At 43.6% G+C, this 15,222-nt stretch overlaps 1 protein-coding gene across 1 annotated transcript in view; it reads right to left on the bottom strand.

Moving 5' to 3' along the window:
• Positions 1-15,222, bottom strand: part of IQCH (IQ motif containing H) — a 223,007-nt gene that overhangs the window by 59,461 nt on the left and 148,324 nt on the right. The window contains exon 15 of the mRNA XM_012740721.3: positions 13,755-13,946. Coding sequence (XP_012596175.2) covers positions 13,755-13,946 — 192 coding nt within the window. The remainder of the gene's footprint in view (positions 1-13,754; positions 13,947-15,222) is intronic.

The raw sequence follows: 15,222 nt of genomic DNA, 5'->3' as shown, positions 1-15,222 counted from the left end.
CGCATCTTTCTCTCCGTGTCGTGCTTGCTTCAGCGGAAACCGCTCTGCCCTGTCGAGGAAGCCCGACTGTCTCTGATTCATGCAGTGCCCCGAGCCGGCCGATGACACACAGCTTTAGACACCACCTGCGCTGGACGGGCGGCCTCGTGGCCCGGGCCCTCTCCCGGGGACGTGCAGAGTTCTCTCTGCCCCGCTTTGCTTAAACGGGCCTTTTCTGCCCCACTTCGGAAGAGTATGAAACCAGCTACCCACTCACATCAGGACAGTCCACAGAGAAATCATTCATTCATTCATCCATATATCAAAAAATTATAGGATGTCAGGCCTTTGAAGTAATTGTGCTAGGAAAACAGCGTGTGTGTATTTTCGGGGCTTTTTTGGTGCAGCGGGAGAGCTGGAGGGAAGCACTGAGCTCCTTCGACTTGTGGACCAAGTCCAAAGTCCTCAGCACGACAGAAGACGAAGGCCCTTTGGGATGTGGCCTCTGGCTCCTGATGTAGCCTCGCTTCTGCCCTCCACAGCTCCCAGCCTCCCCTTAAACTGCCTTCCCCTCCCCTCCTCCTTCCCCTTCCTCCCTTGCTGACTCCTCCTCATCCTTTCTGAGGCAGCTCCAGCCACGCCTCCTCCGGGAAGCCTTCTGTGCCACCTCGTGGCTGGTGGCCGTCCTTTCCCTAGTTCTCCGGCTCCCTTAGGGCTCCCTAATGGCGTGGACACTGGCCCTGACGTCAGTCTCCCCGGCCCAGCGCAGGGGACACGGAAGGTCTGTGGAGTGGATCGCGCTGGCGGGAACCGCAGGGCCGCGGTTCTGAAGGTGCAAAACGAGGGAGCAGGTGAAACCTCTCCACGGGCCCTGCTGCCCAGCCCCCACCTGGCGGGACGGCCCCGTAAGAGCCACCAGTTCTTCCTCGGTGGGTTTCATGGGACTCCCTGCTTCTGAGGGGCATCGGGAAGACAAATGAGGTGACATTTACGCAGTGTCACCTCAGAAGCACCATGCTACGGGGAGGGCCAATAACTCACTCCTCAGGCTGCCGCTTGTGCGTGGCGTAGGGACGCTGCCAGACTGACGCCGCCGCCTCTGTGGCCAGAGCCCGCCACCCGGCCTTGGCACGCGGCGTCTCCACCGCGCACAACGCCGCCACCGGCGGGGAGACTTCCTGCAGGGAAGTGGGCGGCAGGGACCTGGAGGGCTGGCCGTGACCGCGTGAGGAGTCCACAGCTGAAGGCTGGCGGGGGACGTTCATCAAGGATGCTGGGCGCGGAGGCCGCTCGGGCCGTGATTAACTCGCAAAGCAAAGACGTGGAGAGCAGCAGTGCGGGGTGGGAGGGGTATTAGCTGTTTATCTCTTTATTTTGAGACTGTCTATTGGAAAATACATACATTATACCAAGCATGGCCTTAGTACCAACGAAAAGAAAATTGTACCCCCACCTCTAACAACGACAACGACAAAGGATACAGGACGGGCATACGTTAACATGAGGACAGCAGCAAAACGACATTCTGTGTTAGGAGCTTCCTTTTATTTTATTCCCCCCTAAACAACCCTCCACTGCGCAGTCTCTGATGGACCCCAGCACCTGCCCGTGAACTGGTGGGTTAGGCCAGAGCTCAGATCAAGAGCAAAAGACCCCATCACGGCCGTGGTAGGACAAGCCCAGAACACGCTCTTCTTTAGAAGCAACGAGGTCTCAGTGGCCACAAGGCGTCTTCCAGCGTCAGATGCAGATTCTCGGTTTGGGGAGGAATGTCTGTTCCCCAGTGTTCATCATTTTGCAGAGCCCAAACATAATTAGCGCGGCTTTAAGGGAGGATGCTGGTGAGGGAAGGTCCGTAGCGGCTCAGGTTGGTTCAGTTCAGAACAAACTGAAGTACACACACACACACACACACACACACACACACACACACACACACTGAGCCATGCCAAATAAGCCCTCTCGTTCACTTGAGTCATTACAACAGTATTTGTAAAATGCTTTCTCTTGTTTGTCACAGGGTCACATGCACGGCCTCATTTGGTCCTTACAGCAACACTCTGAGGCCGGCAAGTGCAATGTTACTTCCTTTGCTTTACAAATGGGAAGCACTTCGACTGAGGAGGCTTGTGTAGGATCACTTGCTGAGTTGTCAGACTCTGTTATTGGGTAATTTTCAACAAACGACTGAAGACAGAGAATAACAGAGTTGGGGAACCATCGCTAGCTTGCTTTCTCCCTCACCCTCCGGAGGCCTGTGTGGATGTCCGTTATGAGCCAGCAACAGTGGCGCACTTCTCCGTCCTACAAACTCGTGACATGAGTACGTAGAAGTTTCTTCCCAGTGAGTGACACCAAGGCGACAGATGACCAGGCCAGCGTCTGAGCCACATGGAGCAGATGGTGCAGAGAAATGACCATTCGGGTGTGAACAGGAAAACATATACCTTGTGAATGGTAAACACGTGGCAGAAAAATACACTTTACTTTTGGAAGAAAGTGTCAGAATTCCAGATTTTCATTCCGTCATGACCGCGCTCGCTCCGGGAGGGCACATTAGCCGCTGGCCTCCGTGGAGCTGACTGCTCTGGGCAGCGCCCATCGGGAGCAACCTCAGCCCCATCTCCGCCGCGGCACACGCCCGCCCGCACCCACGTCCGCCCTTCAGAGGACAGCGACAGCAGTCATGACGTGGGACGGTTCCGAGACACCTGCAGAGGGCAGAAGGCCCCCACCAGCCTGCCCAGCGCCTCCCAGAGATCCTTGCCTATCAAGCGCGGACCTTGCCTCGTGCACGCTCTCTTTTCCTATCAAGAAAAGTGTACATTTGAAGGAAGAGATATTTGACTGAAGGAAACTCAGGGTACCTCAGGGGAAGCCACTAGCATATCCAGTTTAATATTGCCCTCAGTGCTGAAAGCTACTTCAAACGCTAGAGAGTTAGCTTTTCTAACCAAGTGAACTCCAAGTGTGCCTCTGTGTGTGTGTGTGTGTGTGTGTGTGTGTGTGTGTGTGTGTGTGTTGGAGAGGATGGGAGAAGAAGGAGGAAGACAAATTAGAATACTCTAAGTATCAATTCTGCCAAAATTCATATTTTATTTTAGCAGCTTCTTTGCTGACTCTGCAATAGTAAATGGAATAAAACAGTTTTTTGGCTAATCACCTCCAGTCTCCCATATCAGGTATTGATGAAAACCAAGGGACCTGGCTAGACGGTTTAGCTGTCTAGATGCTTCTGATGTCCCTAAGTGGAGGACTGGCATGTGGCATAAGGTCAAAAGGGCAAGACAGTGACTCAGAAGACTATGTATTACCGTCACTGTTGAAAAGGGCTCCTGTGGACCACCTAGGACAAGTGGCTCATGTAAGAGGAGAGCAAACGGGCTTCCACAGTCACACAGGGCGACCTCCTGGGTGAGTGTGCCCCGTGCCCCGTGCCCCGGCCCCTGCCACTGCCTCTTTCAGGGTGTGACGTTTGGATCAGTTAGTGGCTCAGAGGTGGAGAGAAGGGAGGAAGGATCCCAAATTTGAGGGTGAATTTAGAAGGGATGCTTTGCTGTCTGCAGGATGAATTTGAGTCACTTTTTAAGTAAAAGAATAGCTCTCACTTATTGAAAGCTTACCACGTGGCAGGCGCATGCTGGGGTTTTATGTTCATTACCCCACAGCCACTCTCTGAGGTAGGTGGCATCATCCCCTCTTCACGTCATATGTCTGGTAACTGGGATTCAAACCAGGTGCTACCAGTGTGCCGTGGTGCCATCCAATCAGTGCATAAAAGGTCAATCTGGGTTGGAGTAGGTCATCCACAGGTGATGCTAATCTCGTGTTGTCAAATTTATGGAAAAGAGTGGAGGACATCTGTTGTTGGCTGCCCAGCACTTATGTCCCCTCTTCCAGAGTAATGGTAACCCTAGCTTCTTTCCGAAACTACACCTACCCCATTCTCAGCTATGTAGGTTGATTGCGAGTGGCTGCCTCAGTCAGCTCTAACGGTGGCCCACTGACCAGGAAAGCCACACCCTGGCCACAGTGGGCACGTGGCCCATTCAGGACCATCAAACGTTAGGAGGCCTTCCTGGGGCCCTATAAGAGAGAAGCTTTATGCTCCTCTGAGAATGCTACTCAGGTGAGATGTTCTTTCTTCCTATTGCCTTGACCAAGGACAAGCTCTAGGAGCTCCTGGCAGCCACTGTTCAACCCCGAGGACACCCAGCCTTATAGTGGAGCTGAGATTACGCAAGGTGCAGAGGAAAGGCAGAAAGTAACTGGGTGCCCAGTGACAGCATCGGGACACTTAAGCCTTGTCTGAAAGCCAGACCAATCTTTGGGTTTTCAGTTAGCTGAGATAATAAATTCTCTTGATTTTAAAAAGCCATTTTGAGTAGGGCTTTCTGTTACTTGAAGCTCAAAACATTTTGAACTGAAACAAATTGCTGGGCCAAACTATATACCCACCATTCTCGGTGAGTGTTTTAAGCCGGCGAATGCTCTGATCACCCTGCGTGCTGGTTACTCTCATTCCGCAATCAGTAGCGAAGTTTTCACTCATTCCTTTCCATTAAGATTATTAAAAATAGTCCCTCTTTAGGGTGCAAAAATATGCTGAGAGAATGAAGAAAAAATGAAAATGTCTCCAGCAAGTCATAAACTACTTCCCACACCTACTTAAAGTTTAAGGACTGCTTTAATACTCCATGTTTAATTGTTAATTGAGAATTTAAAAATCAAAAATGCCAACTTTGCCTTCGATGAGATGGAAAATTATGCTGCTGTAGAAGGTAACATAATGTAAAACAGCCAACATTACTAAGGCACACAAATGTTTTTGGTATGTAAAATTGCTTTGTAAAATATTTGCTCCATCTGCTGAAAGCGGCAAAGACAATTTTCCCTTGATAGCTAATGGCCCATTTCGGCTGTGTGGCAAGTGATTCGCTGCGGTGGCAGCTCTCATTAAACAGAATGGTGAAAATGCGGTATATAATTCCATACTTATGTAGCATTATCTACTCGCGGCTTCTCGAGGAGTCTGTCCCTCATTATCTGGGCCTCCACCTTGCACCAACATGCAGGCCTAGCAGTTGATTTTAATCAAGAAGCGTTTTGTCCAACTGAGGCACATATGTCGTGCCTCCATTCCAAAGCTCAGCACAACTGCTTTGCCCCCGACCACAAACACTAGAAAGGTTCATTCCCTTTCAACTTTCCAGCACTTAAACTGCTGTTTCTTTTTTCCCCTCACCACAGGGGCCCGTGGTTTTCTTTCTAGGCTCACCCCATCTCGTGCTGCATGCTGGGGGTTTCAATAGATAAAGATTAAATGCTTCTTGAAATGCTTAATCGAACTTTGCACATACACAAAAGCAGGAAAATTTCCCCCCAGGACAAAACTGCCATCATCAAAGCCCCGGCAAACACCATCCTCGGGGTCCTCGGTTCCTGGTGTACGTGGGGGTCTGTGATCTCTTTCAAGGAGTTGTTTACTCCCTGAATGACTTCAACATCTGCTAAAGGAACAATTAAAAATAAATAATCCAGGGTGGTTTGAAAAAAGAAGAATATGCTCATGTTTGGGCAACGATATTAAAAAGTAGTTACAGCAGCAAATGGTGGTTGTTTTAAAAATATTTTTTTAACGTTGGAAATGGTTTGAAAGGAAATTGTATTAAAATATAAGAGTGACATCAAGTAAACACATGTGACTGTTTTAAAGACTATGCAATATTTTAAAGCAGAAACCATGCAGTTTTAAAATCAACCATAAGCGACAGTAGCCATAGTTATTATTACTGGTAATAGGTTTCTTTCTTTCTAGTTAGAGAGATATTGCGGGTTGAGAAAATTGCATATGCCGATGAAAGCTCTTTAATTGAAAATTAAAAACAAAAGAAAACACATGTGCCCTTTGGACTTGATCTTTTCATTCAAGTAGTGGGGGAGAGGAGCGGGTCTGTGGGAGGGAATGAGAGACTATCAGGAGAATTTGCGTTTTAATTTTATACAAAAGGGATGGGCAAGCAGCAACCTTCCTTAACCGCAGGAAGACCTGTGCTTTCTCTGACGTGTCGTCCACTCACACAAATGTACATACTTGAGGCAGACGCCATGGTAATATATGTTGATTGCTGTATTTCTACAGACCACGCTCATTAAAATACCAGGATAACAAATAGACGAATTCCAAAGCCGAGACTTTTGTTGGGTCTGGCGGCGCGGCTTCAGGGAAGTCCGGGCCTTCTCAAGGGCAGCCCTCCCTCACCGAGGGGCACCGAGGACAGACGACCAGAAGCAAATGGCGCAGTTGCCGCCAGACGAGAGAAAACCTCGCTCTGAATCCGTTCCAAATGCCCACGCCTGCTCCGTGGCTTCCAGCAAGGCAGACACCTCTAAGAGGACTCCAACGGGGACTTCCTGGACGTGCAAACACCAACCAATTCCCGTCCCTCTCATCTTTTGCTTTATTCCTTCCTTCCACGCTGCCATTGCGGAGAAACTGGCAGTTAAATTCAATTGATTCAAAATATTCCGGATCCATATGGCCGCCAACCCTGGAGCTGGGGCGGCGACAGCGCCTCACTGCTGTTTCCAAGCGTTCGCCGCTCCTCCAGTCCCCAGATGGCGGGAGTAACATTTAAACCTCCTTTTCTCTGCCTTGTACAATAGACCTTGGCACCATTTCAACTGTTTACTCCGGTAATTAACAGCTCTGATACCACAACAATTACAACTCCTACACTCTCACCACAATAATGCTATGAATTAGTGAGAGCTAATGGCTGGAAGGTAGAGTGTTTCCAGACTGTGAGATCTGTGCATTTTTAGAATAAAATAAAAGGTACAAACAGCACGCTTGCAGTAGACAATGATTACCTAGTAATTAGTTTACACAAAGCTTCCTATTTAATGGCAAAACGCTGTAATTAACGTGTGACAGAAAATCAAAGGGTACTTTGTAAGCATATGAAAAATTAACACTGCAGGCCCATAGCTTTATGTACTGATTAGAAGGATATTAAATCAATAGGACACACAAACCAACAGCTTGTGTAGCTGGTTATTATGGGTCCTCGGAAGGGGTACCCCGGCTTTCACTTCGCTTGGGGAGGCAATTTTCCTTCTCCTGTCATCGTCCTCAGGCACAGAGAAGCACCTCGAATTCAACCCTGGCAGCCTCATGAAAATAACCGCTGAACTGGAAGAAAACATTCTAAGTCATTCTCAGAGATAAGGAAAAATATGTAAATGATTAAGACTTTCCAATGATTGCGGTGACGTGCTGCTACGCTAATTAGAAAATACACCAACTGGAACCAGAAAATAAAGCGACCAAGTCTCAGTCTTTTGGTCAGAATAATCTCGACTTTATCAAGCCTCCTTATTCAGTAGGCAGAAAGTTCGAATAAATGGACTTGTTTTCTATTCTTTAATGGTAGGAAACAAGGCTGCTATCAAGGTTTATTTATTTATTTTTTTAAAGGCCTTATCTGGGTAAATCATAGGTAGGAACACCTGAATCAACAGTCTGCATCTTCAACGGCCACAATCCTACGGAACGATGATGGATGTATACCACAATCACCTGGACGCCTACAAGATCCTAAAGGACCTTCTAAATCACCAAAGAAAGATTAAATTGTATGTACTTGTTCAATAATTACCTGCATTTTGTTGCAATACAATTGTATGGTAATATTAATAACAGGTAGCATTTCTTGAAATCTTGTTATGTGCTAAACATAACACAGGATTATCTCATTTAATTCTCACCACCTCCCCAAGAGACAGGTATTAATATCCCTATTTACAGATGAAGAAATGGAGACATGGAGAGCAGAAGAAATCTGCCTGTGGTTATCCCTAGCAAGCATGGGAGCCTAACCTAGATGTGCCTGGGCTACGGAACCCCATGAAGCCAAACTACCTCTTAGTTACCCTGAATGCTCACTGAATAGTGGGATGTTCCACTATCCAGACTAGCCTATTCCCATACTCGTTCTACTTAAAAGGGACTTTACTATGTCAACCTGGAACAGGAGCCTAAATAAAAAGAAGATGAAAACAAAATATCTGGCTGCTTATGCAAAAAACAGGGCTTTAAATGCTCACTATATTTTTAATGCTACATCTGATTGTGAAAGTAGGCTACTCAAAGAGTTGAGAATATACAGGCTCACTAAAATGGTCATGATAGTATATTAAATTGGGACAAGCACTGGAAATCGTCGCTCCATGAATAACCAAAGTGCGATATCTAGAATTCTCTCTCATCACCCAGGTATGTGAGGCAATGGGGTTGCAAGAGCTGAATCTTAGAGACTCCCCACTCAGGGTTCCTCCTCTCCAGCTTGGAGGTGTGTGTGCTGCTGGCCTGCTCGACTCCTAAGTCTGCTGCCTTGTGGGAAAGGCCAGCAGCTCCACTGTCATCCAGGAGAGGAAAGAAATTCGAAAGCAGTGGCCACTGTGATCCAGGAATATTTGTTATTCCCACAAGTTTATGTGCAAAGCAGAAAACAGCCACAGGGGCAGCACATGGTGCAGGTCACAAAGGCAGGGACCTAGGGGAGAGCACTTCTCCAGGATTTTCAAAGAAGAGGGCCTTTTCTAAATTGATTCGGCTCAGTGTGGCAAAAGCCCTGGGCTGGGAGGAGTCAGATGTGGGTTCAAAGTCAGGCACAATCCTTTATTAGCCAGCATCAGTTTCTCCATCTGTAAACGGAATAACAGCACCTTTCTTATCAAGTTGGTGTGGAAGTAGATAAGTAAAAACCTCAGTGTTTTCCTGAGACTGAATGAGACAATTCACGCGATGTGCTTAGCACAAAGCCTGGCACTCGACAGGTATTCTACAATGATATTAATTGATTATTATTACATTAAGAAATACAAAGAGATGTCAAGACTTTGTATATTCATGGATCTACAAATGCTTTGTCTCCTGTGTAGTCCAGTGTTCTGGCAACTACTAAACATGTAAAGATAATCTAAGAAGTTAAGATTTTAAGATAGAAAAATAACTATGAAAAAAGAATGAATAGGGCCCAGTGCAGTGGCTCACACCTGTAATCCTGACACTCTGGGAGGTAGAGGTGGGTGGATTGTCTGAGTTTAGGAATTTGAGACCAGCCTGAGCAAGATGAGACCCCATCTCTTCTAAAAATAGAAAGAAATTAGCTGGACAACTAAAAATATGTAGAAAAAAATTAGCCAGGCATGGTGATGCATGCCTATAGTCCCAGCTACTCAGGAGGCTGAGGCAGGAGGATCACTTGAGCCCAGGAGTTTGAGGTTGCTGTGAGCTAGGCTGATGCCATGGCACTCTAGCCTGGGCAACAGAGTGAGACTCCATCTCAAAAATAAACAAAAAGAATGAATAATCATTTATATGTAGTTTAATGATTAGGAAAAATGATAACTGTAGATTTTTTCTTAACCTAGAAAACCTACTAGATTCTTTTTAATACAAAGATGTTATGTTTTTGATATAAAATACAAATAATAAATAAGGACATAAAAAAGAATATCCTTTACTAGCAATTAAATAATAGCAACCATTAGATATATTTTTATATCTAAAATAAAAGTGCAAACAGTTATAATATCCAGTGTTGGTAAGATTGTAATAAAACTAGTACAGTTATTCTTTGCTAGTTGTTTGGAAATTGGTACTACCTTCTTAGAAATACGACAATCTGTAACAAGAGCCATAAAATAATCTACTCTTGGGTCTTTCTCCTAGGGAAATAATACAACAGAAGCAAAAAGAGGTATATACCAAAACCCAGAATAAAAACAAACATATTTCCTCTCTCCTTCCTTTGCTCTCACCAAGAAAAGAAAGCTGGAAACAACCTAAATTTCTAACTTATTTGAGCAGTGTAATAGTTGGGAGTTAATCAGTATGAGGGAATATTATACGGCCATTAAATGTGAAGACTGTGTGTAAACATGGAGAATGTTTAAGATCTGATGTTTAACTAACATATACACTATTATAGTAGATATGAGAAATACCGCATACTTGGAAATACACTAAAATGAAAACAATTATGTTTGGGGAAAGTGATTCTGCACTTATTTGGTTAAATATTTCTTTAATACTCTTATATTATCTTTTAACTTTTCTAAAAATTATGTGGTTATAAGGCGATGGCTCTTTGGGCTCAATAATGAATTCCATACAAGACCCCAAGCTCAGGCCTCCTACAGTGGCTTCTATGACCAGTTATAAGGCATTCAGGATGGATGGAAGTCTTCCCAATGCATGTGGATGTAGAGGGTTCTAAGGCATGTATTAGTTGATGGTTCTCTTTTGTAACAGTATATTTTGTTTGCTGACTTAGCTCTACTAGGAGAGGTGCAAAGTACAAAGTACAAGGGAAAACTGCTCTTGCAAAGATAGCAGTATTTAATAGTAACATTCAAGAGCCAGTTCAATTTCCTTTTTCTCATTAAGTGATAACATAGTGATCCCAGACTCTCCAGGGTAACAGAGGACCAAAGAAGGGCTGCACAGAGAAACCCTAAACTAACTGAGAATCACCAGTAGTGTCACCAGCAGCATCACTGTCACTAACCCAGGAATTGAGGAAGGGAAGATTTACCCTTTAAAAATAAGAAAAGGCTGGACAAGGTGACTCACACCTGTAATCCCAGTACTTTGGGAGGCCAAGGTGGGAGGATCACTTGAAGCTAGGAGTTGGAGACCAGCCTGTGCAATCGTGAGACCCCAGAAAAGTAAAAAAAATTAGCCGGGCATGGTGGCATGTGCCTGTAGTCCCAGCTAGGCATAGTGGTGTGTACCTTAGTCCCAGATCCTAAAGCAGTAGGATTGTTTGAGCCCAGGAGTTCGAAGCTGCAGTGAGCTATAATCATACCAAGGCACTCCAGCCTGAGCGACGGGGTGAGACCCTGTCTTTAAAAAAAAAAAAAGGCCACAAGAACAACTGGCACTACAGTAAATGTCTAGCTGGGTCTCCCTACACTGTCTTAGGTGAGTGTGCCCAGGAAGGTTTCTTCCCTTCAAGTGTGCCTCCCTTTGTTTAAGCCTTTATTCTTACTAAATGAAAATAAATACCCCCAACTGGGGAATGCAGAGTTTGGAGTGTGTGCAAGTGTGTGGATTCATTAAACCTTAACAAGCATTGATACTTAAGTGAATGAACTTCCTGGAACCTGTATGGTAAAGTGGGCTTTGTTAGTTGGTAGGATGAAGAGAATAGGTTTGGTACCAAGCCACCAAGAAAAAATGAAAGAGAGTTGTACTCATTTTCACTGTGGCCATCACATCACATTCTGCTTTTCCTAAAATCACCTACATGTCTTTTTACTGATTTTTTAAAACATGACTAGAGCTTTTTAGCATCTGTTGACTCCATGACTTTGTTTCAAATCTCCACCGCAACTAGCCAAATAACTCTGGTTCTAAGTTAGAGAGATGGAAAAAGAGGTGCTCTTTATATTAGACGTTGGAATCTACATCTAAAACCAATATCCTCATAAGAGGTAAGAGAATCTCAAAACAGTTCAAACTCCCATAAACAGCACTGTTTTTAATCTGTTGCCTCCAACACACCAATGAGAAAAATCATGGTATCGTGTCATAAACTGCTATGCAAATGATGCTATTTGTAAGTATTAACATAATTTAGTGCTTACAGTCATATTCTCATTTCTAATAATTCTCCCAGAATGGAGTCTTTCTCTGGACTCTTAGCCTGCAGGATAGTCTTTCATCAAGAAGCTGAAATTTTTAATAACCTGCCAGCATATGTTTTGTATGTGGCAGGCTAGGCTTGATGATACAACATCTTCATTATCAAAAGAAACAGGTCTACAAACTGTAATAGGACATTAAAACATGCCTGTGCTCATAAAGTAATGCTTTGATGTCTAAGTGTGCACCATTACTATGGTCTTCTGGAACAAAGGAAAATTCTAATCCTAAATTTGCAATAGCTACACTCAATGGAGATTGCAGTTCACCTCCACTTCAAATATGATTTCACTCTGAAGGCAAAAGAATGTCAATCGTCTCCTACAAACAACAACAACAACAACAACAACAAACAAAAAAAACCTTTTCAGAACCGCTTAATTTTTATTTTTGACTTCTCGCCATACCATGGCTAAGCACAGGCCTCAGATTATAAAAAGATTTCTGAATAATTATGTTTCTCTTGTTAAGTTTTAAAAAATGACTTCGACAGACTATTAATTATTCAAGCGTTTCACATTTAATAACATTAACGACAGTGCCAAATGTATTAGGTGCCAATTTAAAATGGTATAGTTTAAAATAACTGAAATTAAATAATGTTAGACTTTTCAGTGCAATTCAGCCAAATGTCAGTATTTAAAATTTTTTTTAACGTAAGATATTTCAAATTTAGCATAGTCTAGTGTCAGAGGAATTCTTTAAAAATTACTGGTTTGAAATATTGAGGTCAGTGAACACTTTGCACACTAGCATTTCAGTTTTTTACATAAAAAGGTCCTGGTTTTTAATGGTTTAATCTCAACAGTTTTGCTTTAAAAAGAAAATTCTATACAATGCGAAATAAAATTCAGTTCAAAAACAACATAAGGGAAACCTCTATGGATCTCAAAATTAAATACATTTTGTTTGTTTTATTTTTTTTCTAGAAGAGTAATTCATTTTGGTGTCCTTTAAATAATATGTAAAAAGCTGGCCATGACAGGTACTGCATTTACTGATGGAGGAGGGGAAAAAAGCCCAGAATAGATCATGGGGAGAACAGTCACATTTGTCACAGGGAACTCTCTCTCCTGACTGTTTTCTAGATTTATTCATCATCTCACTTTCCCAAGAATAATGTGGTTTCCTCTAGTGTGCCCCTCCCTTCCTACCACTTGTGTCTTGATTCATATACTTCTATCGTGGGATGCTCAAAGCAGATGCAAATCACTTTGCACAGCCCACCACTATGTGTGCCGGTAGGGAAGGGACCAGTTAAGTGAATTTGCGCCTGGATTTTCCTAATCAGTTATGCTCTACCAGTAGGACAGCTAAAACAGAGATTTGGGATTAAAGGAACCCGGCAAGTCTAGGTCTCTGGATGCAAAGCGGGACAGCTTTTAGAACGGCAGGTTTAATTTACATGTTAAACCATATAAAATTACTTATTAAGTAAATTTGGAATAGACTGAGAGGTTGTACAATTCATCTCTCCACCAATGCACACGGAAAAATCTATACATGCCTACTCAAATGCTAAGGCTTCTTACCCACAGCTCAGCTTTTGCTGGGAGATTCTCTGGCTGGGATGGACTGTTTTCTCAGCATCTCCCGGGGACCGGCAGTTACATACATTTCCTTGAAATGTCTTCGAAACACATGACTGCTGACGGAATGCTAGCACGCATTAGCTTCCAGGTGACAACCGTTCACTAATAGAATTTCTATCTCATAATAAAATACAGATAGCTTAACAACAGCAGATGTTAGGACCCACTTAGGGCAAGTGATGATATTTGTAATGTTACCTGAATATGATGAAAAGCTTGCTTCCTAACTATCATAATCAATTTGAAGAAGTAAATGAAGACTTTCAACGCCCAAAGAAGAAACACTTAAAATGACCTAATCAACTCCATTCATTTTGCATATAAGGACTAAGGCCCCAAAAAGGCACTGCTGGTAGGTGACAGAGCTGAGTCTAGAGGAAAGTACTGTCATCTCTTAGCTGAGTCTTTTGCTTCGTCTCCTAACTGTTCCCAGACACTGGGGGCTGAAGTCACTATTGAATACTCACTTGTGCCCATTTCTTCCTCCAGTTTTGGGGGCCGTATCTGCTGCTCTCCTTTAGCAGCCACTCGTAGCACTTTAGGTAGCAAGGAATGTCACAAAATGCAGTCCCATTTCCTTGGAACTCATAGTCCATTTTAAAGAGCCAGCGATGGATTTGCAGGTGATCGGCTATCAGCTGACTCACCTGTTCAATCATCTGTGGGGCCAAAGAGACAGCGACATTAAATATAGCTAATTTCTGGAGATTCCTTTTTATTGTCTTAACTTAGTTGTACTTCTTATGTGTCTTTAAATGGTCTGTTCATTTAGTTATCTTCTAGTTATTCAGACAGACTAAAGGTTTTCAGTGATGCATATATAATGTGAAGAAACCATTAACAAATGGGACCAAAGACATCTGCTTAAAAATATAGTCTTATTTATGAGAAATTCTAAAATTATCATTGTGCTGGCTTTTAAAAATAAAAGAAAAAAATCCCTGAATGTCTGTAATCGAACCTTGATGTTGTTTTCTTTCTTTTTCAGAGAATTGTGCATTTACTTACTGATTCTTCCACTGATTATTTTCATAGTTTCAAGACTATAAAAAGTTATGGTCTTGAAAACTTTAACTGTTTGGAACTTTTTTGAGCTTTTAAAAGTTATAACAGGGCCGGGCGCGGTGGCTCACGCCTGTAATCCTAGCTCTTGGGAGGCCGAGGCGGGCGGATTGCTCAAGGTCAGGAGTTCAAAACCAGCCTGAGCAAGAGCGAGACCCCGTCTCTACTATAAATAGAAAGAAATTAATTGGCCAACTGATATATATATATATAAAAAAAAAATTAGCCTGGCATGGTGGCACATGCCTGTAGTCCCAGCTACTTGGGAGGCTGAGGCAGTAGGATCGCTTGAGCCCAGGAGTTTGAGGTTGCTGTGAGCTAGGCTGACGCCACGGCACTCACTCTAGCCTGGGCAACAAAGCGAGACTCTGTCTCAAAAAAAACAAACAAACAAAAAAAGTTATAACATATAAAACATTCAATTTTTTCCTCATAACAGACATGAAATACATATGTTTGGCTAGTCAATTGGCCAGGCTTATTATATATATATGATATGAACAAGTGTATTATAGAAAAAGACAGATAAAGGAGATAAAATATTCACGGAAGCAACCTTTCCAGAATACACACCTATCCCACATTTCATTTGAAACAACACTCCCTCAAGAATTGGGCTCAAACACGTGGACATTTGAGGGACAGAGCAGTGGTCCAAGCTCTAATATCAAAGTAATTATGACAAAGAGAATGATAACAGCATCTAACATTGCTGAACTCTCAGGAGGAGCCATGGCTTTGGCTCTTGTAAGCTCTTTACATGAATTTTCTCATGTAATACAATAAACTTATGAGGTAGGCACCATTGTTAGCTCCATTTTATATGTAAGTAAGCTGAGGCTTGGCTAATTTAAATAACCTGTCTTTGATCAC

The sequence above is a fragment of the Microcebus murinus genome, chromosome 6 (genome assembly GCF_040939455.1).
Source record: "Microcebus murinus isolate Inina chromosome 6, M.murinus_Inina_mat1.0, whole genome shotgun sequence".
NCBI lineage: Eukaryota > Metazoa > Chordata > Mammalia > Primates > Cheirogaleidae > Microcebus > Microcebus murinus.
This window is presented reverse-complemented; position numbering and strand designations above follow the sequence as displayed.